Below are 26,497 nucleotides of genomic sequence, written 5' to 3' on the forward strand. Positions count from 1 at the left end.
ATGTACGGGTTTTGAATCCTGCTGTGGCACTAATGTCATTTGGCAAGACATTAATCTAGATCTGCCACACTCCACCCAGGTGTAGTAAGTGGGTACCTGGGAGGATTCATTCCTTGAATGCACTGAGCGCTTCGGTTGCCGGAGCTAAAGCTAAAACTTTTACTGGCAATTGTACTACAATGAGTTAAAGAAACCTTCAAAACCTGGAATATTGCCAACGTGATTATGCTTAGAATGGAAACAATTTTTAAAATTTGTATACCCATTTGATATCTGTTTCATTATTTTGTCTCTTTTTGACAGATTTTCCTGAACTTTGTTATAAAGCAGTTTGAGTACTTAGAGGAAGGACTTGTCAAGTAAGTATTTTACATTTTGATGTACCCATGTATCTACAAATGTGATATTCTGTTGCAAAAACAAAAAAATCATGAAATAAGCATATTACCTAATATTCAGATATACTAATATTTATTCATGGATTAATTTGCATATCTTACCTTTAGAAAAAAGACAAAATTGAAGTCAATAGCAAGTGCACCATTGACAGTGAAATGACCAATAGATACAATCATCCCTGCAGTAACTCAGGGAAAAAAAATGCATGGAAAAAGGCGTGCAGAATACAAAAAAGGGATATTAGTGATGTTGGTGAATTAAAAGTTCTTATTTGACAAATCTGAATGAAAGTTTTGGTAATATGAAGCCTCATCAAGGCAGCAGCTGTACATGTACAGCTTATACCAGCTTAACATCTTAATGGATTGGATCTACATGTACCTCTATAGGATAGAATTATGACTTTCAACAGTTCAGCAGTTTGTGTTGCGGACACGTCTTTTCATGCCAGTATGTTTTGCTAAGCTACCTTACTTATAGTGATGATTTGATTTACAGTAGCACTCATATTTTATACAATGAAAGAATCTAGGAATGGAAAGACCTGCATAAGCAAATGAATGTATTTTTTATTATCCAGGGGATATGAAGTGCTGATTCCACACATCTTCAACTTCCTAGTTCTGTTGTCATACGAGAGGTTTCACAGCAAACCGGTCATCGCCATGCCCAAGATCATTCAGCTGTGTGACGGCATCATGGCCAGTGGACAACAAGCCTCGACCCATAGTAAGTACTCCTCTAGAAAGTGGTGGTGGTGGTGGTGATGATGATGATGATGATGGTAATGGTAATCATACTGTTCTGTTGTCATACGAGAGGTTTAACAGCAAACCAGTCATCGCCATGCCCAAGATCATTCAGCTGTGTGATGGTATTATGGCCAGTGGACAACAAGCCTCTACCCATAGTAAGTGCCATAAGAAAATGATGATAGTAACGATGATGATGACGATGAGGATGATGATGATGATGATGACGATGATGACAACAATGATGATGATGTTATTGATGATGATGTTGGTGGTGATGATAATAGTAATGATGACAATGAAGTTAGTAGTGTTGATGATGATGATGATGATGACAATGATGATGGTAGTGATAATGATGATGATGATGACAATGATGATGGTGGTGATAAATTTATGATGATGAAGATGATGATGAGAAGACATTCGATGGTACCACAGCTGTTAGAAAACAAGCTTCTCTCTACAGTTAATGCTTTTCATACCATGATGATGACAATGATACCAATCTTTATTGGGATAGGGCTGTTTCCCATCAATCAAGTTCCTCTGCATTATAACTATAGTCCTGCATTTAGTAGGAGCCTTGAAGAATAGTTTATCATCATCAGTCAAAAACAATGTAGATGTACCATAAAGCTTGGACCCTACATGCACTCCTCTACTTCTTTTCACAGTTGTCCCAGCTCTGAAGCCCCTCGTCCATGATCTCTTCATTCTGAGAGCCAACAATAAATCAGAATCAGCCAAGGAGTTAGACACACAGAGGGAGGTGGTGGTTTCTATGCTGTTGAGACTCATCCACTATAGCCAGGTAAAACATATTACAGACACACTCCACAGTTTCCATGCACAATGCTTTACAAATTGCTTTTTGTAAATACTATGCTTGGACTGTGGCAGATATTAAAGCCTTGTGCTACACAAGTTATTCAATAAAGTCTACTACCACTACCACTATGCCCAATATATATTAGATGCAGTGAAACTTGTGGCCCATCTTAAAATTACTTAGATTTTGCCTTTGTGAGATCAAGACCGTTTGGTCATGTTTTTTCTTTTTTTTTTTTTTTTGGGGGGGGGGGGGTTCATAAGGATGAATTTTCTTGACAGGGCAGTTCTTGTGAAAATTGTGCATTCTGTAGGATCTATCAGTTGCATATTAAAGTAAATTTCATTTTGGGTGATGGGTCTGTTATTAGGTGAAGCATTAAACATTCACTTCTCCACAGTGATTGAATGAAATGCCTCCAATATTCACAATATAAAGGATTAAATTTTGACTTGATAATGGTGTCAATAATACCTCAAATATTTCAATTGTAAGATTTTGTTTATGTCAAACAAGAAAAGGCTCAAGAAAGCATATTTCTTAGATAAACATGATTGTTCAGGTTTCAAATTGATAATGTTAACCATGCAAATCCATACACATTTACAAATCAGTTTTATATGTTTTCTGAACAACAAATATCTAGGTACTGGAGATGTTCACAGCAGTTCTACAGCAGGCACATCGTGAGAACGAAGAGAAGTGGAAACGACTTTCCCGACAAGTTGTAGACATGATACTCCCGCTTCTGGCCAGGCAACAGGTATATAGTATTGATGTTTATAAAATAAAAAAATAAAATAAATAATAACAGTTTTAAATTGTTGATTAAATTGTTGAATAAATCCATGATAAGTTCTTTGTGTAGCTGTCTCAATACTGAATACTTTATTTTACACTGTACTCATATTTTTAATATCGTGTGTGGATTACAAACAGTGTGTAGAAAATGTCATTAAAGATATACTTGAGGCCAGCAAAAGAAGTTGAAGCAAGACCGAGTTTTTTGGTGTAATTACAAGACCATCGGGGTAATAATATATCAGTTAAGCGCTTAGGCACATTGTTGTATCAATGTATTGGGCGCTATATTAAAGCAAAATATTACTATTATTATCTTCCTTTGTAAGAATGACTTTACAGATATAACAAGAGAACCTTTAAACTGATCTGTGATTGGTTATCGTTGAAAATTCAAACTTTTCTTTCCTACTTGCTGTTCTTTGTTCTGTCAGATTAACCTGGACAGTCCAGCTGCTCTTGATGTCCTTCACCATCTCCTAGGGACTGTAGCTCCGAGCTCCCTCAGGCCTGTTGATATCCTTCTAAAGGCTCTTCTCTTAGTTCCTTATGATCAGGTAAGAAACCTTGAGAGACACTTTTGTACAGTTACGCCACAGGTTTTCAAACTAGATCACTACATTGCAACTCATACATGAGGGGACCTTGCAGTCATGATATCAGCACCAGCACCACCACCATCATCGTCATCATCATCATCATCATCATCATATTGGTCATCATCATCATTATCATCATATTGGTCATCATCATCATTATCATCATATTGGTCATCATCATTATCATCATCACAATCACCATCATCATCACCATCATTACAGCACTATCATCTCTTCACCATCATCATCATTATAGTATCATTATCACCATCATTATTTTCATGACATCATCATCATCATCATCATCATCATGATCATCATGATCATCATGATCATGATCATGATCATCATTATCATCACACCATAATCATCATCATCACAGTCATCATCGTCTTCATCGTTGTAGTTATCGTCGTCACATTATCATCATTACTGTCCTCATCACCACCGTCATCATAAGCATTATCCCCATCATTACCATTGTCGTTTATCATCATCATCATCACCATTTTTATAATCATCATGATCATCGTTATTAATGTTAATGTCCATTATTATCATCCATATACAGGTTAGCATTGTATCCATGCAGCGTTGGCTTGCCATGGCTCTAGCCCTGCTGGGTGTCTTGACCACACAGTCCAAGGAGGAAACCATCCTGTCTCGTCTCCAGGAGCTAGGCTTGACCTCTGACCTCTTCATCTGTGTCCTGGACCCCCAGCATACAAAGGAGGATGCTCTCAACGCCAACATGACCCCTCCTGAGGAGGTTCTAGCGAGGTCAGCTGAGTAGCAAGTTTAATCAAATCAATTCTATTCATCCAATTTTCAATTTGTATCAGTTCCAATAATTTATATCAACATAATGCAATCCTATAATCCCATTCATTTTTACTCCAATCATCAGGAATTTTTGGGGGCGGTAATTGTGTGGTGGTAAACGTTCTAGGGGTAGTTGTCTTAGGATCAAATGTCAAGAGGATAGGTTTCAAATGGGGTACACATACACATGTAGTTGTAATTGGGTGGACTGGCAAGGGGGGGGGGGTGTCGGTGGACTGAATTTTAGTATATTTGTTGGGGTAGTTTGGGAAGGAGATAATTGTAGGACGCTATTGCCTGGGGGTAGTTGCCCATGGGACATTTGTCCTTATATTTGGTGTGCACTTTATTTTTCAAAGGTCATTTTATATACTGTATGTTTGTCATGAGACCAGAGCTAAATATTGTGTATGTTAACATTATCAAGTAATATTGACTGATTTCTTTTATTTGCATTGTTCTTAGATTCTTGCTGCAAATTGTAGGGTTCACTGTCACCACTGTACAGAGCTTACGATTCTCCAAGTCTATAGATGTGTCAGGTGTTCAGTCACATGACTTCCTAGCACAGGAGCTGTCCAGGCTGCTTTTGTCTATGACACACATGTTCAAATCTGGTAAGATCTATTTCTCTCTCTCTCTCTCTCTCTCTTTGTCTGTTCGTATATCTGTCTCCCTCTCTCTCTGTCCATCTTTCTATGAAATCTCTGTGATGCTTTAGTTTGTTGGACAGTATCTTTCTCTCTGTTCCTCTGTGTGTTTGCCCCTCTCCCTCTATTATTTGTAATGGACTCTCTGCATTGTGCCACTCCAATGTACTTCTATAATACTTTCTGATTCTGTGTGAATCAGTTTCTTACATCATTCTTCTTTTCTCTCTCTCTCTCTCTCTAATTCTCTGTTTTTTCCCCTTTTATCTGTGACTGTATGACAGGCCGATTCATAATTCATGAAACAATTTTGTTTTGTTTTGTTGGTGAAACTATTTCTAAATGCTATTAATCTTGAATGTTGTCCACACTATTCTTTTATAATCAGGAGCTTTCAGAAAAGTTGGAGTAATGATGGCTAGTCTAATCTCCAGACCCCAGCAGTCAAAATGCTGGTTTGCTCTAGATCATCTCAACGAAGTATTCCATTCACTGATACAGACAGACCCAGTACTGGTGCTACAATGGTGTCAGGTAAGACATGTGGTATGATGATGGAGATGGTGACGATGGTGAGGAGGATGATGGTTATTATTTTGCTGATGATGTTGGTGATGGTTGTGTTGTGGTATATGAGGTGCTGCTGGTTGTGGTGGTTGATTGATCAATGATGATCTTCATGATAATATGCCTCCTTCAATACTGAAGATTCTTGCAGATGCCGTTTCCCCCTACTCTTATACGAATAGTGCAGTGGGTTCTTAACATGCAAGGGTGGTGACTCTTCTCTACACGGGGCCTCCATTGAACGTCCTATTCGAGGGATGGAGTGTTTTCCAATTAACATAGCCTGCGTCTATGAAACAAGGGGAGGGGCACGTTAACACACAACTCAGGCTTCAGTCATCCGCCTTGGTGGTATTTGAACCCGAGATCTTTGGTTTGACAGGCAGACGCTTTACCAACTCGCCTCCTGATGCTAATGATGATCACCTTGATGATGATAATGAGTATGGTGATGATGATGATATTGATAATTTATAGAATATGATGAAGATTTATCAATGATAATGATTGTGATGATTTTAACGATGACGGTGGTGATTCTGATGAGCACAAGACAATACTATTTCACCCTCTTGACTCCCTCCAGCTGCTCCTTCTGCTGAACTACGACTTCACCGATTGGTGGATGGGAATCCTGCACACGCCCTAGAAGCCCCCTCTCTTTTATTGATTATGATGAAGGAGAAGTAGAAGATGATTATGATGATAATATTGATGAGGATTGGATGATGATTGTGATGATTTTGATATTGATGGTGATGACTATGATAATGAAAATGATTGATTGATCAACTTGATGAAGATAATGATGATGATGAGTATAAGTATGGTGATGATGATGTTGCGTATGATGTTTGATGTTGATTTAATGCTTATGATGAAGATTTATCAATGAAAATGATGATGGTGATTCTGATGATCACTACACCATTTCAACTCCTTGAATCCCCCCAGCTGCTCCTTCTGCTGAACTACGACTCCACCGACTGGTGGATGCGGATCCTGCACACACCCAAGAAGCCCCCTCTCTCTAAGTCCATGTCTTCAGGGAGCCTGGATCACCTGGAGACAAACCTGGAGCCAGAGCTCTCCACGGCGGAGGAGGTGGTCAAGCAAGGAGCCCTCGTCCTTTTCTGTGATTATGTGGTGCGTAGAATCAGTGATCAAATCGTTTTGTCAAGCGTTCTTTAATATCAAAGAGTTTCATTTGTTCCAAAATTTATTCCAAGTTACCAATCGTGCATTGAATCACTTATGATTTATTGGATTGCATGTACTTATAATTGATTGTGAACATTTGATACACATTAATAGCTACTTAATATCAAATTAAATCAATTTCTGAAAGTACAGTTCAACTTACCTCTCCGCGAGATCAATTTCTGGAACTATACTTCCAGGAATTGATTTAATTTGCTATCAATTTCTATGATACTGGAATAAATCATAATCTGCATTATTACCAATGTTTAAAGAAAGGCAGCCTTTTATTGATATTATCTGCTATATTAAAGCTAAACTAAAGAAATATTGCAAAAAAAGGGGGAGAAGTATATATATATATATATATATGATAATCTTATGTTGCCTATTAAAGAATTTTTGTACTTATCAACTATTCAAACGATTCAGACCAATCACTTCCAAACTGCAACACTGACTGTAATTCTTACCCTATGCATACTTTGTTACATCCTATATAAATAAATGTTAGTGTCCAGACTCGTAATGTTTTATCACCGTGAGTTACTAAGAGAGAGGTTTTGATGTATATGTTTCTCTATTTGTAGTGTGAGAATGAGGCTGATGCTGAGCCTCTATCATGGCTTGTAGTCAACCATGTCAACGACATCGTGCAGCTCTCATATGAACTCCCTGTTCAAGATCTTGTAAGGTAAGCTCTCACTATAGTACACTCTTAAAGGGCAATCCAACCCTTGTAAATAAATTTATTTGTATCAAAGCACAACAATAACTACAAACTATATAGTAAATAAACAGTTAGGTAAAATTAACCATATAATCTCATATTCCCATATTTGCGATATCGTCATCAATGGTGGTCTGTCAGTGTACGACGGGTTCAGTGACCCAATCAGAATTCTCCATCAAGTGTCTCTACAAGTCTCTCCAAGTACCTCGGTCTTGAGCCATCCGTTTCAGCATTTCATACCCTGTTGCTCCACATTCTGTAATTAAATCATCTAGAAAGCCTTTACAAGATCTTCCCCTCATCTTCTTTCCATGTAGACAACCTTCTATGACTCTGATCATCAAGCCATTTGCAATTTAACATTGCAAATATTGTATTTAACTTTTAATTATGATGAACACCTCATCCTTACATAGTTTTTTGTAAGAATGAAGATGTGGTACATTGTGCATCCTGTACTACATTTCACTGCTCTTTGATGAATTTAAATCATCACTTGAATAATCTGTAGGTAATCACTTATAATCATTGCCTATCATCACTGTGCATTATCTGTGTGTATCATCATACATGAATCTTAATAGAAAACTTATAAATCTTCAACATATTTATATTTCCTCTAGTGCAATTCATCGCAACTCGGCCGCTAGCGGTCTCTTCCTTCGTGCAATAAACATTCGATTCAGCCACATGAACAACCCATGTCTTGTGAGACAGACCCTGAGGTTACTAGACGGCATTCACCTTACACAGTCAGGTCAGTGGTTCAAATCCCTCATCAAGCCTTCTGCAGTATCATATGTAGTGGTTCACATATGTTGTCAAAATGCTATAAATCACCATGTGACAATTATCTTGATAATGGTGGGGATTTGCGTAAGATAGTTTAATTCAATATTCTGTTCAATATAATTTATTTCATACAAATCACATGGATTAATATATACAGAGAAATGTGAAGGATCTAACACCCTGAAAAGCATGTAGCTTGAGATAATAACAATACTAATCTTGAGCTATATAGCACTTAATAAGAAATACCGTCTCTAAGCGCTTTAAAGATATTATTACCCCGGTCATCGGATTCAACCACGCACAATATGCACCAACTCCACTCCCTAGGGAGTATTCCTACCATATGGTCACCAGAAGGGCATATGACAATTACTAACACAAAGGCTTTCGCCATCCTGCCAGGTCCCTATCTTTCTCCTTGTTGTGGAGTTGCAAAGTATATGGGATTAGAGAGATTGGACGTGGGAGGGAAACTATTTAGAGCTCCATGATTCAACCAATGACCGCATGTCCCAACTATCTCTCTCAGTATGCTATGATCAACAATTAATGAATTTATTTAACCCTCTTTCCATACAGGTATGCTTCTCACCCTCCTGATTGAGAAGTTCCTCACCACCCACTGGCAGTCGGTTGGCCGCGTGGCCAGCGGGCTAGCATGCAGGAGAGTGGAGATGCTGCTTGCTGAGAGAGTAGATCAACACTCAAAGACACAGCTCACCCACGAAGAACTGACGAAGCTGGAAGGCTTCATAACCTCAAACAGGCTGGCTCAAAAGTAAGACGGGAAAGTCATAAGCAATGCTATTGACTTTTAATTGCCTAGAAACAAGTCGATTTTTAGTATAAATTACATCAACATGACAAATTTCTAAACTGACCCAAAAGTTTATACAGATCTTTCTCAAAGCTGACTGTAGTATTTAAAATATACGGTTGAAATTGTGATATACAAAATGAAACAACTTTTATCCATTGTCAGTGGGTTTTAAAGTCATCTTTAATCAAAAATTCAAATATTATCTCATGTTAATTCAGTTTTTTGTACATTATTAGATATGAGAATTTCCTTTTTTTTGCAACACAAAAAATCATGGTTGTAATTCAAGATAATTTTGTTATGTGACTCGCATTCAAAAGTTCATGAAAGTTCTCTTTCTTTCTCTGTCCTTCCTCTTTTTTGTTTGATTTTATATGCCTTATCTCACTCTCTCTCTCTTTCTATCTCTCTATCTCCCTCTCCTACTGTCTCCCTCTAGGAACCAGAGGTTGATGTCTCTACTGAGTAGAATAAAGCTTGACCTGACTGTGGAGGAGCCAGCTCAGTCTCCCCCTGACCTGCCCACCGACTTGCCAAAGAATCTTGCAGATGTGTTCCTGGATAAGGTATAAACTTACTTGTTTGCTAGTGACCTATGACCCTTCTCATCCATGCCCTGCTGCGGAAAAAAGAACAGCTTTGGTTTCTCAATTTTGTAGCAATGTACTGAATTTTAACATAAGTTTTTGTAATCAACTACTGACGATGTATAAGCTGCAGACTGAAAATCTTTTTGTCTGGAATACATGTTCCATACACATTGTGAGTGTGGCAAAAGTTGGCTGTAACATTCCATTGCTTGTTTGTTTTGTCAGTCTAAGCGGACGAAGAGTTGAGGTCAATTCCAAGCATTACAGAATGACATTTCCAGAAAATTTTGAATTTTGAATTAAGAATATTATAGACGTTTTTTTAAATAAAATTGTACAAATTAGTGAATCAGATATTATATGCTTGGATTAACTCATATGATCTACTTTCTCAGCTTTTGGTTTCCTAACAACCATTCATCAAATGTATGACATATTTCATTTTATATAGGTTTGTTTATGGAATGACATAAAAGGTATTTTTATTTTAATTTTGCAAAATTTTGATAAAATTCTTTTTCCCAAATTGAAAAGTTTCTGGAAATGTCATTCTGTGATGCTTGGATTTGACCTTATTTGATCTTAACCAAGAATCATGTTTTTGCCTTCAGGAGTGGTATGTATCTCACGTAGAGTCGTGTTGCTGTGGAAACGGTCCGGCATCATCCAGTAGAGACTGTGCTACCATGTTGTCCAGGCTTTCCTATGAAGACATCCTGGCCATCATGACGCGTGAGGTAAAAGAATACTCTCACTTTTAACCATGCTGGTGTATGGTGGGGTAGGAGGGGGGGGGGGGGGGGAAGGGGGACACAATTGTATCAACAGCGTGTAACTGAGAGTAATTGAAAGTGCTATGCTTGGGGGCTGAAAATATTAAAAAAGGAGTGAAAAATTTGTAATTATTTGCATTCATCTTACCCAACCTTTCCTAAATATAGGGGCATGTTTTCACAAATATCAAACTTGACAAAGTGAAGTACCTGACCTTTCATGAAAGGTCATGTAACCAGACCTGACACAAAGACAAAATGGAATAAATGAAGCCCCTAAGTGATAAAAAGATTATTTGCATTCGATTTGATTTAAGTTGCGTTTTTCACAAAATCCTGATTATAATCGTGCAAATTATCTATCCCATATTAATATAGGACTTTGACCACACACTAATTGGCGAGTGCATCAGCTTAGGGTTAGCTCGCACCCAGGTTGGAGCATCTGAGCACGGTCAAACCCCATCCAGTGCTCAGCCCCCCAACGCTACCCCATCCAGCACCGCACCATCATCAGGTGGTGAACATCCCTCGCAGGCCACGCCCCTCGACGCCCTCCTGAAGGCTTCCATGCCAACCCTCATCACGCACCTGAAGGCGTTTGCTGCCCTCGTCCCACGGCCGCATCAGATCCTGGAACTGGCATCGGAGAGTCAGGAGGCGAGGGATTACTATTCCAAGATGATGGAATGTTTCCAGGATACCTTGTGGTGTAATCAGCTGGATGATATCATCTGGGCGTTATCTCGATACTTTGTGGCTTGTAGGACGTTGAAGCTTGATTTGGATATGGAAGCTTCTGAAAGCATGATGTCTCTCACTATCTCAGCACTAGAGGTAGGACTCAAAGCTTTTCATCTTAAACAATCATATCCCAATTTAAAGCTGTTATTCTTGTAATTACTTTGTTTCAATTTTTGAGCTTCTTCAAAGATATTTCTATTAACTATAGGTAAGCATTTTATAATGTACAATCATAAATGAAATATGTATGAGCATGCATGGATGAACTGATTAGATTTTGGGTGGAAGAGGTGAAATATAAAAGGTTACAGGGTCATGGAAGTGTTCAAAAATACAAAATACCAGAAAATGATACCCCTTTATATAAAGCAACAAATCCAGGAAACTTATTCTGTATCTTTTCTTCTCTTTTGTACAGTTGGTGAGTTGGAGTATATCGGAGGGTAAACCGATATCCTCTGCCCAAGCTCTCCATTCCATAGAGTGTATCGCCGAAATACTCCAGCACCCTGAGCTCTCAATTGTGATTGGTGGTTCCGATCATGTGACTTGGTTCTGTTCAGCTATTGGCTGTATCCATCACATCATTCAAGCAGGTGGGTGGGCGTGGCATATCCAAAATAAGGTTTGAGTACTGAGCATAGATGACAAATAATAAACTTTCCAAGTCTTGAAGTTGAAATGTCCTGTGAAAAAGATTTCTGTTTAAGTGCCCTCGTGTTAAATAATACAATAAGAAACTACTAAAGTTTTGGACCAAACTTTGACTTGTGTGAGTGTGTAGTTCCGTATAGTTGTTTCTGATTTCAGTGCCTGTGGTTTTTATCAATATCCTAAGAGAATCATTCTATGGTTATCCATTTTACGAGCATTGAATTTCAATTTCAGTTTTTTAACTCACTACCCTTCAAGGTTCATTCAGATATGATGCGGCGAAACCGCTGCTTTTGAAAAATTATGGCGTGAAGTATAATCTGTTTTGCAGCGGTTTTATTCCGCCATATTTAAATGAGTCTGCAGAAAGAGGGAAGAGGCAGGGTTAATCACTTTTAATTTGTGTATTTTCTTTTCATTGACCTTGATCAGGGAAAGTGTGGAAGGAAGAACACGAGCCTTTCACTGTGCCAAAGCTTCAAGAAATGCCTGGCTCTGATTCAAGTAAGCAAAAAGATTTGTCATTGCTCTCTCAGCTTCTGTTCATGTCTCCATGTTTATGTGTATGTACATATATTAATAAACATGCATCTGTCTGTCCAAAATGCATCAGTAACATATACAGGTTTAATTCTAAAACTGTTATCATTTTTCTCATCACTTAAAAGAGTCATTATGGGCTTCTTAGTTTCATGTACATGTACATGTTTGCTTCTAGCTTCCATGGAGTATTGATTACACTCAAAATTATTTTTAAAAATCATGTTTCTACAGAGAGTACCTTAAAAGGATTGTGTAACTTTGTCTCTGATTCTGAAACAAAAGCAAAAAGGCGCTCGGCTTGTAAAAGTCATGGGATTCCTGACTGACCTAAAGGTTTATAGTTATCATTGCAGCATGAGCCAAATCCAGGATTTTTTTTCAAAATCTGAGGCAACGTTACCGAGTCACTTTAATGGTGATTTTACTCTCTCGGGCTTAGATGATGCCAACAAAATAATGATAATAAGAATACATGTAAACTTCATTTGAAGATGATTCAGTGAATGGATTAAAGTTTCAGAGATAATTCCAATTAAGACAATTTTAACAATCTTGTTTGTGACTTACTGTTGTAGGGTTTGACCACCAGCTCCAAGCCTGTCACCGGATATCTGAACTCGTTGAACTCTTGAACGAGAACCCGTCCCCTAAGGATGAACAAGCCTACCTCACCAAGACGTCTCAATTCCTCAGAGAACCCATCAGGAGGGTAATGGTTGGCCTCGCCCGCTTGCCCCTGGTTAATGGGTTCGCTAGGACCCCTCCCCTTCTGTGGAAGATGGGGTGGTGTCCTAGCCCCCTGGAGCGGGCTCAAACGAACCTGCCCCCTATCCCCCTGGAGTTCCTCAAAGAAAAGCCGGTGCTCAGGAGCTTTATACAGCGGGTCAACTCAATAGGTAAGTCATCACGTCACTTTTTATTGTATGAGCACTCCGGTCTGTATTTAAAGTTTTATTTGTCATGATGGCTTTTGGCTTCTTTATTTGTTGTTTTGTAATGTTGACTTTGTAATGGTGGTTAAAAGGTTTGGATATTTTTTGAATAATTCCACTACACAGGAATATTGAACTGTTTGCTGATATTCGAATACCACTAGTCAAACCTGTCTATTGAGGCTGCCCAAGGGAAACTGAGAAAGTGACAACTGTAGAAAGTTTGCCTTTCTTGACAGATTCCACAACACATGGAGTATTTCTTTCTTGAGGGGAATAACATAAATTTCCACTATAGACAGGTGACCTTTATAGAGAGGTGACCATTGTACAAAAACATTTTTCTGTTCGCGGGAGCTCTTAAGTATTTAGTGTAGTAAAAGTGCAATTTTCTCACAGTCATATTTAACTATATTATTGTTATTTTTCCAGAGCTAAATTGCTCAGTGCTCCCGTGTATATTCAAAGTGTTTCTGTGTTTATGCAATCTTGTCCCTTCTTGAATAATAATACCCTTTTCATCACCTACTCTTTCTTTAGGATGGACAAGTCGTTTCCAGTTTGAGGAGACATGGGCCTCACTGCTAGGCCTGTTGAATCCTGCTGAGAATCCGGAAGATGTCATGTTGGAGGTAGGCTTACTCTCACTACATGTACAGTTTGTTTATCCCTTTCAAGACTGGCATTCCTCCTTCTATGGTTTGGCTCAATAACTTTTGATTCAGAGCCTTAATAACATACCACAGCCTTGTCTCATAATCAGTACAGGTTAATTGCAACTTATATGTGATTGATATCAATTACAACTAAGTACATAAGAGATAGGAGACTGCAAAATTTGTTAATGATTGGAGATACCTGGCAAGAATTGAATCCTTGAAATGCTTAAGTGGATAATGATAATGTAGCACCAGGGGAGTGTTTCACAAAGACTAAGATCCACTTTAAGTTGAATTTAAATATGGCAGGCCATTCATGCCACTAGTTCCTCTAACCATTCCTGGCATTGCTTTATCAAGGAACGTACAAAACCGTGGTCACAAATCTACAGAATTTGCCTATTTGATTTGATAGATCATTATTGAAAGAAAAAAAGTTATCTAAACATCATAATTAAGAGACCAATTGTGAGAGCAACCAGTGGCATGAATAGCCTGCCATATTTAAGTCCAAATTAAAGTCGATTTTAGTCTTTGTGAAACACTCCCCTGGAGTGCAAATGTGCCAGGCACGAGCTCTAAACAAGAACCATTATTTATTATTTCCTTTTGTAGGAGGAGATGGAGCAGAGTGAGTTGATGTGTCTAGCCATACGAGGGATCTCTTCCCTGCTCCTGAACACCATCCTACGCCCCTCTGCCGGTAATCCCATCAACAGTCGACCCCTCTGTATCCCACGACACGACAGCTTGCCCTTCCTCGCCACCCAGAAGGGTCAGAGGTTAGGTCGGCTCAGGGTACTCGTGGAACGAGAGATGCAAGCTATGCAGTCAACAAGGTCAGTCACGTTTGTTTGCTTGTTGGTTAATCAGTTCGTTCTTCTGTCCAATCGTTCGTTCGTTAGGCCGTGTGTTTGCTCGTCATTTTTATCAATTCTTAGAGCATATCAATCTTTCTAAATATCACATAATCATTGTATGCTATTGTAGCATGTTTAGTTGGAGAAAATTGCAGATTTTGTACAGGAACTTTTCTTAGTTTAACATTTGACACTGTTGAACAAATAAGGACCATCAATGTAAAAGACTAAAAGTGTGTGTGTGTGTGTGTGTAATTGGGTTTTTACAGACGTGTATCAATCAGAAATGATTATTTACGTTTGTAGGCCAAGACAGAGAGCTGACCAAGTAAATGTGCAGCTAGACCAACTCACATCTTAAAAGAAAACTTTATTCTCATTTTATAGTACGGTAATGTTTATAAATGAAATTTGGTGTCATTAGAAAGAATGATACATTTTCTACAACTTTATTACACAACATTTTGTAATATGGTAACATGGTTAAAGAAGTGCAGGCATTTAAAAGTAAGCATCAAATGTTCAAGTTTTGGTAGTATCTCAAAACATGCTTGGTACTGTAAGACTTAATGTCGTTGACTTTGGTATTAAACACAGGTCTCAAAAGACTTTGGTACCTGCTACGAGTACAGCCATGGAAGGACCGTTTGATGAGATGCTGACAGCTAACATGGAAACGGAGGGTACTCAGGACCAGTTCACCTTGGGACAGGTCAGGCACTTGGTGGAAACACTGATACCATTTTAGTTATGTAACTAAATGTATGCATATGCCTTTGTGAAGCACCTTGATATAAATTCTTTCATTCACCTGTTTAGAATAATTGTACTTCAATAGTCAAAATACGAATTGCATACATTGATTCGTATCGAAGCCTTTAAGTATAAATTTGGTTACATTACGAAAATGGCCTATCGTGGAGATGGTGATTTAATAAGCCAATTTGTAGATATTGTGTGCATGGGTAGATAAAGATCATTTGTAAAATAATTGTAAAACCCACCTAGGCGAATACGGGATATGTGCTCATGAAAGCTATTTAATCATTATTAATTTATGTACCAACGGTACATTCTATGGAACACAGGTAAAAGTGTTCTTCTCGAGAGGGAAAACAAATGGTATTCCTTAAGCTCATCCATGACTTTGGCAGTAATTAATTCAAAATGCACAAAGTGGGATTACTCTATATGTAAAAGATCTTTAGATATTTGTGGTCATTTGTACTGAAGAACAAGAAAATGACACTTGTGAGTTACGGGTAATTCAACAACAAAAATCTTTGTCGTTGTTAAAATGACCAATTACAATGAACTTGCACAGAACTAATATTTCAATGTACATATACATGTTTCATGCAAAAAAAAAGAAAAAGGAAAAGAAAAGGGAAACGATAGAACAGAATACCATTGTGATTCTTGTTTTCCACCTCCATTGTAGATCTCTGTCCATGGCATCTGGGCCATCAACAACATGATGCTACCACTCACTGAAGACCCGAACCAGAACCGGTCAGAAGCCAGCATCATCCCCCTGGGTCGTACGGCCATCCCCGCTGCCCTCAGCAGGGTTCCGTCCAATCTCGATGTCCACTCCTGTCTGGTGTTACTCCTTGAGGTGTATGGTCAGTGGCTTGCCCCTGGCTCGGCCCGCCGGACATCGCTCATGCTCCTCTGTGAGACAATCAAGTCGGTAAGAACTTCTTCATTTACATTTCTTTCTTTATTTGGGAGGGGGGGGGGGGAATGTTATGATATGAGAAAATGCTTTTCAATGGCAAATGAAGGAGAGAGTTGGAAATGATAATTATACCATTGAAGTTAGGAAAGATAATAAGCTAATAAATAGATAATTTTGAATGCAATGAACTGTATGACATTGAAATTTCTAAAATTGACTAATATGACATGACATTCTGCATCCATTTCCCTTCAATCAGGTACTGCTAATTTCTGATGTCTTCACTGAGCGATCTCAGTTTGAATGGATGTATGAGACTCTGCTGGAGCTTAACAAGATTCATCCTGTGGAAGACGAGTTAGTCACGCAGTATGTGATTCCAGGCATCTGTAAAGCAGCTTCCGTTTTAGGAATGGTAGGTCATCACCTCTTTATAAATGTATTTTGTGGGGGTAGATATGGGGTAGATTGTACTGACAGGCGGGCCCAAGACAAGTACAGTCAAACCTGCTTTAGCGACCACCTGTATAGAAAGACCACATTTTTTTCCCCCCTGTAAATGGTTTCTCATTGAAACATGTACTAAAGGAACCTGTAGATTAGGACAACCCACCGTCTCCCTTGGGTATTCTTTATAGCCAGGTTTCACTGTACAGGCAACACTGTCTTAGTGGCCACCTCTCATTAAAGGCCATCTGTTCTTAGTGGTCATTTTTTTGTCTCCCTCAAGAAAGAAATGTGTTGTAGAACGTGTCTTGAATAACCACCTGTCTACAGTTACCAATTTGTCCCTGTTTCTCTTGGGTAGCCTCAATGACTACACACGTAGATGCAAGTTAAATAAACAACTTTGTAGAGATGTCATGGTCTAGTGGTTACGTCGTTGGACTGTTGATCATATGGTTTGCGGTTCGAGTCCTTCTGCGGCACTAATGTCCTTCAGCAAGTTATTAATCTGCATTTGCCACTGTCTACTTAGGTGTTAAATGGGTACCGGTTGGAAGGAATTCCTTGAAGGCTGTGAGCATCGAAAGCGGTAGCTTAGCAGAGACAGAGCCTGGGTAATATTAGAGCACCTTTAGAACCTTGGGTGGTGGATACGTACACTATAAAAATATCTTATACTATTATTATTATTCATTATTACTATCAACTCATCCCATGCTTTTGTTACAGGACAAGGATGTCTCTGAGAAGGTCAGCAAGCTACTTGAGGTCACGTTGCGGAGCACACATCTTCCGAGCCGAGTGGGGGCGCTCTACGGGGTGCTTTACATTCTAGAGTCTGATGCTGTAGAGGATATTCAAGTCTTTGTTCCTATGGTTACTGATTACATCGCTACGAACATCAAGGCCATCTCAAAGTAAGTGAAGGCTTATGAATGACAAGTTTCAATAGGAAAGTACATTAATATCATATAATTAAGGGAAGAATGGTACTACCAGAAGCGTATGGATAATATAGAAATTGAAGACCCCAATTTATTTTTCTTTCTTTTATTTAATAGAGACTCTGAGAAAGTACACACATAACCCATTGACAAATGAATTATTCTATTCACAGGAGCTACCTGCTTTCGTAGCTAATGGGCTTCATTATATGTAGGGCTGAAGAAAAAAAGAAGAAAATATATGTATATTTATCAAATTCTATGTTTAATTCTCAAATAATTTGCTTGGATTGGAATAAAAGAAGCTATTGCACATGTGTACAAGGGGACTCTTGTTTTGAAAAACCTTTTCCGTTTGCTAATTTGCTTCCACAGAAATTATGTTTATTAATTTATGTTTTGGGAAAGCATGGATATGTTTCAAATGCACGACTCAAGCCTCGGGACCACCTCTCACTGTTGCGACTTGACTTACTTGTATGTAAAAAGTTTCTGACTCTTTTACTTGCCGTGGAATGTAACCATGGACTTCCACATTGTTTGGAGTACCGTAGTATAGGATACACATATACATGACGGTGGCAAACCTATGTTTGTTCCATCGGTTGACGTAATTTGATTAAGTGTGGGAACTACTCGTTTTAATTTATTTTATTATGTTGTTGATTTTGCAGTAGCAGTAGTTCAGCTTGTCAGAAGCATGTCTTGGTGATGCTATCAGTAGGGTTTTACATCATGGAATACTACTCTGATCTTACTGCAGGATCAGACTTCACCAAGGTCATTCTCCAGGTTAGATACAGTGTACAGATATACATGTAATGTAGGAAGTGATTAAATATGGTGGTGGTGGTGATGATTGGTGGTGATGAGGATGCTTGGTGATGCTGTCAGTAGGGTTCTACATCATGGAGTACTACTCTGATCTCACTGCAGGATCAGACTTCACCAAAGTCATTCTCCAGGTTAGATACAGTGTACAGATATAATGTAATGTTGGAAGTGATCAGATATGGTAGTGGTGGTGATGATTGGTGGTGGTGGTGGAGGTGATTGGTGGTGATGATGAGGATGCTTGGTGATACTCTCAGTAGGGTTTTACATCATGGAGTACTACTCTGATCTTACTGCAGGATCAGACTTTACCAAAGTCATTCTCCAGGTAAGATACAGTGTACAGATATGTATTTGAGCTTCTTGGCAGGATGTTGGTGTGATGGTGGAAGTGATAAAGTATGGTGGTGGTGGTGATGGTATTGATGGTACTGGTGATAATGACTAGTGGTGATGATTGTGGTGATAGTAGGGATGATTTTGATGATTGCTGTTACAAATTGATGGCAGTAATGTTGGCAATGATGGTGGTGGTGGTGGTGGTGGTGGTGGTGGTGGTGGTGGTGGTGGTGGTGGTGGTGGTGGTGATGATGATGATGATGTATATGATGATATGGTTGATGGTGATGATGATGGTGATGATGTTGATGGTGGTCGGGATGACATGTATCTAGATAAATTGTTTTTGCAGAGTACTTATCTTACAGTTTTTTTGTATTCATGATATTCTTGGGATTGATACAAGTAGTTTTTTTGTGATGATGATGTCAATGAAATCAATGATCATAAAACGATAATGATCATGATGATGATGTTAAGTTTTAAGTTGAAGATCAACAATAAATAATACAAAATGCTGTATGTAAATATTGTGTCCAGTTTTTTATCATTTAAAGTGATAATAAAAGATATGCATCAGATAACTAACTACATTATGGCTGATTTAATAAAATCCCTCTTGTGTTCTCATTTTCAGCAATGTGTAACGATGGTGCTTATGAGTGATGAATCTACATCCTGGTTGGTTTACCATGCGATTATGGTCGGCTTTGAGAGACTCCTGGTGGCACATGCACTGGGCTCTCAGGAGAGAGATATGCTCAAGAAGCTCAGCGTTGACAGGTGAGAAATCTTCAGATAAGGTGATAGTCATGAGGATGAGGGTGATGATGGTGATGGTGATGGAGATAATGATGGTGATGGTGATAATGATGATGAGGAGGAGGAGGAGGAGGAGGGAGAGGGAGAGAGAGGGGGTGACGGCGGCGATGATGGTGGTGGTGGTGATGATGGTGATGATGATGACGTCGATGATGATGATGACAAGGAAGATGATGAGAATGGGCTTAAGAATTTAAAACTAGACAAAAAGTAAGAAAAGCTTTTTGGTTTTTGAGGTCAAGTGTTAAAGGTCACAGGTTTATGGATTAATGAATGTACACAAGAGGCATATTAGATGTGCAGTCTCATTCATGTTGCTATTTTTTACATCTTTTCTAAAGGACATACATTTGTATTATCTTATAAATCAGAATATATACTAGATATTTTACATCTGGCTCTTCCAGGTTGTGTCTGCCCTCCCCCATGCATGCCCTGTCAGCATTAGGCCTGCTACTGACAAGCATGTACACTGCTGAAGATGGCAGAGGGGTTTCGTCAGATGATGATGACATCCACCAACAGATGCAACCCCAGGACCCGGAAGAAATACTACTTGCCATGGAGAGAGTCTCCATCATGTTTGATAGGTTAGTCTTTCAATATATGAAGAGCTTAATTCCAAAAGGAGCTAAATCCACTTTTGATGAAAATTGAGTTATTGATATCAGAACATTGTACACTAAGTACCCGTCTTTTAACAAAATTATTTACATAAATTTTGGGAGCAATTATGAAAAAATGCACCTTCTAATATCACTTTTCAATAGACGCCTGTACAAAATGTGGTACATTACGAAAATTCCTCGCTAGAGAGATTCCGACTTTAGTGTCCCTAACTCGGATATTGTCTCATAGAGTTTGAAAACGAGCCTGGAGAAGGACCTCCCGTTCTTATCACTTTCCTAATCCATTGCCAATAACGCGCTGATAAGACCCGTCAACAGAGTCTGGCTGAAGAGAAAATGTGAAGAAAAAAAATCCCAAAGTTACACAAATCTGTGTTTTTTTCTCCCGAAATTTGTTCTTAGGGATTCATTTGCCCCAAAAAACTTCAAAGCACAAAAATCGGGCAAGTAATACCGGAGATATGATATTGATACTCCCGAACAAATTTCAGATTTGACTCACTTCAGGAATCTTTTTCCCCCTTCTTCTCGTGGAGAGAGCTGTCAATCACGTTTCGACCGGCTGTTAAGCAGCTGCATCAGATTAAGCCCTCTTAAGACTGACCAGCTTGTATGACTGCGCATATTAGTGCACATGTTTTTTTGATTTCATGTTTTATTTTGAATTTGATTTTATTACCAGAAATTTGAAAATGAACTGCTACCTCAAATGCAATTTTGAACGGGAGAAAATGAACCAGCAAAAGCGGAGATAAATATGAGATCGTGCGCTCAGCCCACGCTGCTCAGCCTACGCTTGAGCGCAGATTGTCGCATAGACATACGGGTCTTTTCCGAGTTTCGTCCAATTTTCTAGCGAGGCACTACGTGTACGTTCTTCCCTCGCTGTAGCACGTACGGTCTCGTTAGAAAACTGTATGCGTAAGGGCACTGCGTGCGCTGGCATCAGAATCAAACTCGGAGAAGGTTGTGTGACAATTTCTGAGCTGCGTGTCTGAGCGATGTTTATGTTATTGTTGTTGAATGAGAGTAGTCTAGTTACTAGACCTTCGCTGTGTTCTCCTCATTGCTTTTGTTTTAATAAACCGACCTAAGCAGTATTCTTTCTGTCTTAAATTCATTATGTTATGTTATAACCTTTTATCACCTTCTCTAATGTTATTGTTTGTTTTTATTATTCCATTATTTCCTTTTCCTATCTTTACTTACGCTATTCTTTGTTTCTTCCTTCTATCACCTTCTTTTTTCTGTCTTTCCTTATGTTAATCTTTGTTTTTCCATCTTTCATCCTTTGTTCTATCTTTCCATTATGTATTCTTAATCATTTTCTATTTTTGTCTTAATTACTTAATGTTATTCTTTGTTCTATCATCTCTTATGTTATTGTTTGTTGTTATCATTTTATTATTTCCTCTTCCTCTCTTTCCTTTACGCTATCCTGTGTTTCTTCCTTCTACCACCTTCTCTTATGTTGTTCTTTGTCTTCATCATTTTCTCATTTTCTTTTTCTGTCTTTCCTTAAGTAATTATTAATTGTTTCTTCCTAAAATCACCTTCTCTTATTTTATTTTTTGGTCCGAAGCGCGGAAGCTTTGAAGTTTCATTACATTAGTTATAGTGGAAGAAAACGAATCGTCGTACCGTTTCGACTCTTCATCCTTGTCTTAAATAAGACCCCCCCCCCCTCCCGCGCTTTTTTACGTTTCATTAAATCATTAGACAAAGAAGGCGATTCGTTGTACCGTTCTCGACTCTAAATCTTTGTCTTAAATAAGACCTCCCCCTCCCGCGCTTTTAACGCTTCATTTAATTATTCGAGAAAGAAGGCGATTCGTTGTACCGTTCTCGACTCTAAATCCTTGTCTTAAATATTACCCCCCCCCCCCTCCCGCCCTTTGCGCGGAAGCTTCAACACTTCATGTTCGTCGTACCGTTCTCGACTCTAAATCCTTGTCTTAAATAAGACCCCCCCCCCCTTCTCCCGCGCTTTTAACGCTTCATTTTGAGAAAGAAGACGATTCTTTGTACCGTTCTCGACTCTACCAGGGCAAAGCGCAAAAGCTTTGACGTTTTATCAATAATTGAGAAAGACGATTCGTTGTATCGTTCTCTATTTTTTTACCGTTTTGGGGGGCTAGGGGGGTGGCCGGTGGATCCGTGCCTCCCCCCCACCCCCCCCCCCCACTCACGCGCAAAGCGCTGAAGCTTTGACGCTTCATTAAATTATTAGAGAAAGAAGACGATTCGTTGTACCGTTCTCGAAACTTAATTCTTGTCTTAATTACACCCCCTCCCACTCTCGCACAGAGCGTGGAAATTGAATTGGTTTCGCTTCTCTCTATTTATAATTCTCAAGCGCTGATGATATTGGCATTCATTTTCTTCATTCATTTTCTTTACTTTCCGTTGGCTTACTTTTTGTAATAAAGCCGGTAACAGCGATATTTTAATTGTTTTTGCTTCGCTCTCTCCTGCGATCCGTCTCTCTTTATATTGCTCAAGCGCTCAATTGTTATATTGACATTCATTTCTTTCTTTCCGTTGCTTACTTTTTGTCATGATAGACGGTAGTAACATCAGCCAAATTGAATTGTTTTCGCTTCTCTCGATCTCCCGCGATCTGTCTCTCTTCATAATTCTCAAGCGATGGTGATATAGGAATTCTTTTTTTCATTCATTTCTTTCTTTCCGTTGGCTTACTTATTTCATAATAGACGGTAACATCAGCTATTGAATTTTTTCGCTTCTCTCGATCTCCCGCGATCTGTCTCTCTTTAAAATTCTCAAGCGCTGATGATATTGGTATTCATTTTCTTCATTCATTTTCTTTCTTTCCGTTGCTTACTTTTTGTCATGATAGACGGTAGTAACATCAGCCAAATTGAATTGTTTTCGCTTCTCTCGATCTCCCGCGATCTGTCTCTCTTTAAAATTCTCAAGCGCTGATGATATTGGCATTCATTTTCTTCATTCATTTTCTTTACTTTCCGTTTGCTTACTTTTTGTCATGATAGACGGTAGTAACATCAGCCAAATTGAATTGTTTTCGCTTCTCTCGATCTCCCGCGATCTGTCTCTCTTTAAAATTCTCAAGCGCTGATGATATTGGCATTCATTTTCTTCATTCATTTTCTTTACTTTCCGTTTGCTTACTTTTTGTCATGATAGACGGTAGTAACATCAGCCAAATTGAATTGTTTTCGCTTCTCTCGATCTCCCGCAATCTGTCTCTCTTCATAATTCTCAAGCGATGGTGATCTAGGAATTCATTTTTTCATTCATTTCTTTCTTTCCGTTGGCTTACTTATTTCATGATAGACGGTAACATCAGCTATTGAATTTTTTCGCTTCTCTCGATCTCCCGCGATCTTTCTCTCTTTAAAATTCTCAAGCGCTGATGATATTGGCATTCATTTTCTTCATTCATTTTCTTTACTTTCCGTTGGCTTACTTTTTGTAATAAAGCCGGTAACATCAGCGATATTTTAATTGTTTTCGCTTTGCTCTCCCCCGAGATCCGTCTCTCTTTATATTGCTCAAGCGCTTAATTGTTATATTGACAAGTTCATTTTTGTTCATTCATTTCTTTCTTTCCGTTGCTTACTTTTTGTCATGATAGATGGACCAGCCAAATTGAATTGTTTTCGCTTCTCTCGATCTCCTGCAATCTGTCTCTCTTCATAATTCTCAAGCGATGGTGATATTGGAATTCATTTTCTTCATTCATTTCTTTCTTTCCGTTGGCTTACCTTTTGTCATGAAGCCGGTAACATCAGCGACATTGAATTGTTTTCGTTTCTCTCTCTCCAGCGATCTGCGTTCATTTTCTTCATTCATTTCTTTCTTTCTGTTGGCGTACTATTTGTCATATAAAATCCGGTAACATTAGCTAAATTGAATTGTTTTCGCTTCTCGATCTCCTGAGACATGTCTCTCTTTATATTTCTCAAGCGCTGGTGTTGTAGGCATTCATTTCCTTCATTCATTTTTTTTTTTCCGTTGGCATAATTTGTGTAATATTAAAAAGCCGGTAACAGCGATATTGAAATGTTTTTGCTTCTATCTCTCCCGCAATCTGTCTCAAGCGCCGGTGATATTGACGTTTATTTCCTTCATTCATTTCTTTCTTTCGGAATGCAGCGTCTCGTAAATATGCTAGTAACACTTATTGTTCGACTTGAGTTCCAAAGTTGCCAGTTGCTGGTACCACAATACATCTAATTTACTTCTCGCAGGTCCATGCTGAAACCAATAATTATTGTCTGAATTCTAGACTAACCCAACGCTCCAGGCTCACCTAAATGTACGCAAGCTCTGTTGATACAGGGATTAAGTCAGAGGGATAAGTTCACCAGCAGATAAGGAAGGGTCTTGTTTACTTAATGATAATGACTATATCAAAGTGCTTAGGACCAAACTAAAGTCTATGAGACAATTCACTGAATTTTCTCTAACGGAGAGTTTTCGTCATGAAACAATTTCTTTTTTCTCTGAAGTTACAAAAATATATTTAGCTCCTTTTGGAACTTAAACTCTTGATATACTGATATTTAAAAAGAGGACTAGTATCGCAGTGCTGTTTTTAAGAATGTCTCGCAAGGATCAAACCTATTGTTGTAGGTGACAAGGAGAAGCATTGATTTGTGCATAGTTTCTTGATTTTCTTAAATTTTCGATTATGAGTCAAGTACATGGAAATATTAAGTCTTATGATCTTATCTAGTAAAAGTAGAGCAAAAGATATGCCATTATCCACACTGCCCCCCCCCCACCCACCCGAAAGCCCAACCAAAAGGGAATTATTTTTGGTTTAGTCATGTATTTGGAGGAATAACTGTTTCACACTTTCAGTGGATGTCTATGACTGAAAACAAAGACATGTATATAACAACGATGATGATAATAATGATGTACATAAGATTTAACCAAAAAAGTTATGAAGGTATGTGACAAACAACAGCTGTTTGAAAATGTTGGTGGTGAATACTTAAGCATACTAGGTACATGTATCATCATGATTGAAGTTTTGGTCAATAAACATTCAAACTTCCAATTACAGGATACGGAAGGGATACCCATCAGAAGCGAAGGCCGTTGCGTTCATCCTCCCTCCATTCCTGAATGACTTCTTCCCACCTCAGGACATCATGAATAAGGTGATAGGAGAGTTCTTATCCAATCAGCAACCCCATCCCCAGCTCATGGCAACAGTCGTCTTCAAGGTAGGTCAAGCTGGATTCTTATCTTGATAATAATAATATACCATACTTACATAGCGCATATCACAATATTTCTCTATATAAACGCTGTAAGAAAGAGTAAGAAGGAAAGGTAGATAGAGTAACATAAGAAGAGTGAGGTATGCTCAACATACTTCCTCTCGTTAACATTGGAAAGTATTTTTGAAATGAAATGTTTTAATACATGTCTTAAAGTTGACAACTGTATTACAATTTTTAAAGATTTTCCTGTAGTTTATCCTTCTCATTCATTAGTGAAATGAAAATTGTTGCAGCAATTTATGTAGCATCTTTTCTACTAGATGGAAAAGAAAACAAATATCTTTTACTTGACAATTATCTGCAACTAAACAGAAATCATGCCATTAAGAGATCAGTTTCTCTCATATTCATTTCATGACTGGATTCATGTCATGTATTCAGATTGTTACAGAATTACAATGATTTGTACAGAGTAAAGGTGACACTTTTTGTCCAATAAATCAGGGCATTTGGTAAAAGTTAGAGTTTACCATTTGCCTGAAAAATTAATCTGTGCACAGCTAGAATGAATAAAATCAAACTAAATACACTCAACCTGGCGCTCTACAGGTTAACAGTAAAGGGATATGAAGAAATAGAGAATCACATAATGCCTCCTGCAGTCTGCCTTGGCTTTCGTATTCACCCTATGCTATGCATGCATATATGAATGCCTCGACTAGTCTACTCAATAAGTCTTTTTTATGTTTACTGAAAGTATATTTTAACTGCAATATCTCTTTGTGTAGGTGTATATTAGAAGCTTATATTTTGAATACAGTGTAGCAAGATGAAACCTATTACATCATGAGCAA

At 38.4% G+C, this 26,497-nt stretch overlaps 1 protein-coding gene across 1 annotated transcript in view; it reads left to right on the plus strand.

Moving 5' to 3' along the window:
• Positions 1–26,497, plus strand: part of LOC373520 (huntingtin) — a 55,948-nt gene that overhangs the window by 23,834 nt on the left and 5,617 nt on the right. The window contains exons 28-55 of the mRNA XM_030993010.1: positions 304–359; positions 980–1,128; positions 1,829–1,965; positions 2,630–2,746; positions 3,219–3,341; positions 3,955–4,163; positions 4,671–4,822; positions 5,244–5,389; positions 6,377–6,568; positions 7,213–7,316; positions 7,979–8,112; positions 8,730–8,928; positions 9,410–9,536; positions 10,172–10,297; positions 10,712–11,170; positions 11,496–11,673; positions 12,164–12,235; positions 12,850–13,170; positions 13,747–13,838; positions 14,481–14,704; positions 15,323–15,437; positions 16,167–16,418; positions 16,666–16,821; positions 17,583–17,770; positions 18,472–18,589; positions 19,608–19,753; positions 20,200–20,382; positions 25,481–25,643. Coding sequence (XP_030848870.1) covers positions 304–359; positions 980–1,128; positions 1,829–1,965; positions 2,630–2,746; positions 3,219–3,341; positions 3,955–4,163; positions 4,671–4,822; positions 5,244–5,389; positions 6,377–6,568; positions 7,213–7,316; positions 7,979–8,112; positions 8,730–8,928; positions 9,410–9,536; positions 10,172–10,297; positions 10,712–11,170; positions 11,496–11,673; positions 12,164–12,235; positions 12,850–13,170; positions 13,747–13,838; positions 14,481–14,704; positions 15,323–15,437; positions 16,167–16,418; positions 16,666–16,821; positions 17,583–17,770; positions 18,472–18,589; positions 19,608–19,753; positions 20,200–20,382; positions 25,481–25,643 — 4,638 coding nt within the window. The remainder of the gene's footprint in view (positions 1–303; positions 360–979; positions 1,129–1,828; positions 1,966–2,629; positions 2,747–3,218; positions 3,342–3,954; positions 4,164–4,670; positions 4,823–5,243; positions 5,390–6,376; positions 6,569–7,212; positions 7,317–7,978; positions 8,113–8,729; positions 8,929–9,409; positions 9,537–10,171; positions 10,298–10,711; positions 11,171–11,495; positions 11,674–12,163; positions 12,236–12,849; positions 13,171–13,746; positions 13,839–14,480; positions 14,705–15,322; positions 15,438–16,166; positions 16,419–16,665; positions 16,822–17,582; positions 17,771–18,471; positions 18,590–19,607; positions 19,754–20,199; positions 20,383–25,480; positions 25,644–26,497) is intronic.

Source organism: Strongylocentrotus purpuratus, unplaced genomic scaffold (genome assembly GCF_000002235.5).
Source record: "Strongylocentrotus purpuratus isolate Spur 01 unplaced genomic scaffold, Spur_5.0 spur5_contig_847, whole genome shotgun sequence".
In the NCBI taxonomy this organism is placed as follows: Eukaryota; Metazoa; Echinodermata; class Echinoidea; order Camarodonta; family Strongylocentrotidae; genus Strongylocentrotus; species Strongylocentrotus purpuratus.